The sequence below is a fragment of the Micromesistius poutassou genome, assembly GCF_964030765.1.
Source record: "Micromesistius poutassou genome assembly, chromosome: 7".
NCBI classification, from domain to species: domain Eukaryota; kingdom Metazoa; phylum Chordata; class Actinopteri; order Gadiformes; family Gadidae; genus Micromesistius; species Micromesistius poutassou.
This window is the reverse complement of record NC_140277.1, coordinates 3,444,948-3,447,447: the sequence shown is the minus strand read 5'-3', so window position 1 is coordinate 3,447,447 and position 2,500 is coordinate 3,444,948. Positions and strand designations below refer to the sequence as shown.

At 44.8% G+C, this 2,500-nt stretch overlaps 1 protein-coding gene across 1 annotated transcript in view; it reads left to right on the top strand.

Moving 5' to 3' along the window:
- mymx (myomixer) overlaps nucleotides 1-2,500 on the top strand; it is a 36,278-nt gene that overhangs the window by 15,850 nt on the left and 17,928 nt on the right. The window contains exons 14-15 of the mRNA XM_084470337.1: nucleotides 828-977; nucleotides 1,374-1,523. Of these exons, the coding sequence (XP_084326463.1) occupies nucleotides 828-977; nucleotides 1,374-1,523 (300 nt within the window). The remainder of the gene's footprint in view (nucleotides 1-827; nucleotides 978-1,373; nucleotides 1,524-2,500) is intronic.

The following is a 2,500-nucleotide window of genomic DNA, read 5'->3' as shown; positions in this document are numbered from 1 at the left end:
CTCTCTCTCTCTCTCTCTCTCTTTCTGTTTAAATAGTCTTGTGGCCCTCCTAAATGCGATAATTTGGACTGGGCTACTGCTAATACCCAATGCTGTGTGACAGATCTGCATGCAATCATGGTAGCATGCACCATAATTATGCCCCTGACCACAGACCCTACGCAACAATTTTCAATAACCTTTGCTGCAGATTCAGAAATAGCCTTGGAAGTGCAATTATTCATTATACATGTGTCTGGTCTTTGTAAGTGTGTCTCTCACTCTCGCTCTCTGCAAGTGAGTGTATGATTGAGTGTGCGTGTGTGTGTGTGTGTGTGTGTGTGTGTGTGTGTGTGTGTGTGCGGGTCCATTAGTGAGGTGACTGGAAGACTGCAGCCTTTTTACTGTCTAATTTCCAGGATTTGTCCCAGAAACTGCCAGAGCACTAACTACAGGGTGGGGGAAGATAGGGTCTGCTTCTTGTTCACTGACAAACTGTTTCCTCAGGGTTCAGTAGCTAAATGGTCCCTTCTCTCTCTTTTATTCTCTCACTTTCTCTCTCTTTCTCTCTTATTCTCTCTCTCACTTTCTCGCTCGTCTCTCGTTCTCTGTCTCTCTCTTCTCTCTCTTTCACTTTCTCTTCTCTTTCTCTCTCTCTCTCTCTCTCTCTCTCTCTCTCTCTCTCTCTCTCTCTCTCTTCCCATTCTCTCCCGCTTTCTCTGTCTCTCTCTGCTCCTGTCATCTGTCATCTGTCACCTCCTCTATTCCTTTTCCTCTTATGTCATCTCCTCCTCCACCACCCTCCACCACCCTCCTCCATCCTCCTCCTCCTCCCTCCTCCACCCCAGACCCTGTCCTGGCTGAAGGAGAACGTGGGCCTGGCCACACAGGTGTGCTCTGTGGTCGGTCAGGACGGGCTGGAGGCGGCCAGGCGGTGTCAGGAAGCTCTGGAAAAAGAGATCCTGTCCAATGGAACCAGGATAGAGGTGGTCAAGAGGGTAAACAATGAGGCTCACACGTTCACCATCACCACTGGTTTACTTAGTGGACCAGGTGTTGCATTTTATTTTGATGAAGACTGATTTTTGACATTATACAACAAATAGTACACACATCAGGATTTCAAACTTAATTTAATTTAGTTTACAAAAATAATAATTCTCATTATTTAATTACATTTAGTTACATTTTAATTTGGTTTCATTTCATTGGATTTCATCTGATGTCATCTAATTTCATTGACATGTACAACACATATTACACACATCAGGATTTCAAACATAAATTTAATTAAATATAAATTAAATTAAATTAAATTAAATTAAATTATTTAATTTTAATTTGGTTTCATTTAATTGAATGTCATGTGATATCATCTCATCTCATCCTCCCAGGAGGGGCGGGGCTTGATCCGGGCCCAGCACCCTGGCAGCGAGAAGATTGAGAACTTCCTGGGACAATTGGAGTTTCTGTGGGAGGAGCTTCGGCGGAGGCACCAGAGGAACGCCGGCTTCCTGCAGGCCTCAGAGGAGCTGGGGTTCCGGGTGAGCGTCTGGTCCGGTGTGAGAGTCTGATGATGTCACCATGATGATGTCATGCGGTGGACTGTAGGACTGTAGCTATGGTAACGGGAAACAAAGGCTGGGCAGAGGAGCCGAGCAGAGAACCAGCCAACACCAGGGAGGCGGACAGATATGTCATATTAACGAGTCATAACACAGCAAATACTAAGAAATTATTAAAAAATGAGCCGTTTGACTCGTATGCTGCAAGTGTTATTCATATTTCGGGGCGCACATTTTAATGTTTATTTCACAACAACAAAAAAAAAGTTTGAGCCATAATGAAGCAAACATTTTTAGTGTTGGGGTTTATTGTCCTGAAAGCTCTTGAGCAAACACTCGTTTGTTTTAAGTACCGACACTTTATCATGAACCTCGTAAAAAAATCCTAACATCATAGGGGGGGGGGGGGGGGGGGGGGAGGTCATCATCCCACATGACCGGGCTTTAAAACAACGTTCTCGTTCGCTGAGAGATTGTAAGACTCTCTTTCTTTTTTACGAGGCCTGCACAGGCCCTCCCACACTGCAGCCAGGCCCGTGGCCCGATGTTTACTGGACCGAGTGAATTATAACATAATCATAACTCATAAATCGTAAACAACTCATAAACTCTCCCAGAGTAGCCCTCGCGTCAGGGCCGAGATATTTGCTTACCTTTCAAAATTGGGGTTTAATGAAAGGAACATGTTGGGGCTGTGACATATGGTTATGGATCAGCGTTCCTGCAGTGCTGGTGTGTGGCTTGAGCTGTCATCAGACCTCTGGAATGGCAAAGTGCACCCCAAATATTAAAAAGATTTGTCAAAAGCATATAAATACTGGGCTTTGAAATTAAATGACACCCTGGAACCACAAAGAGACGCAGATTCTGCTAGACGGCATATTGACTGGGAGCAGGGGTGGGTGTTTATTGGAGGAATATGCAAGAGGCAGGAATGGTGTAAAGCTCTGTTTCTG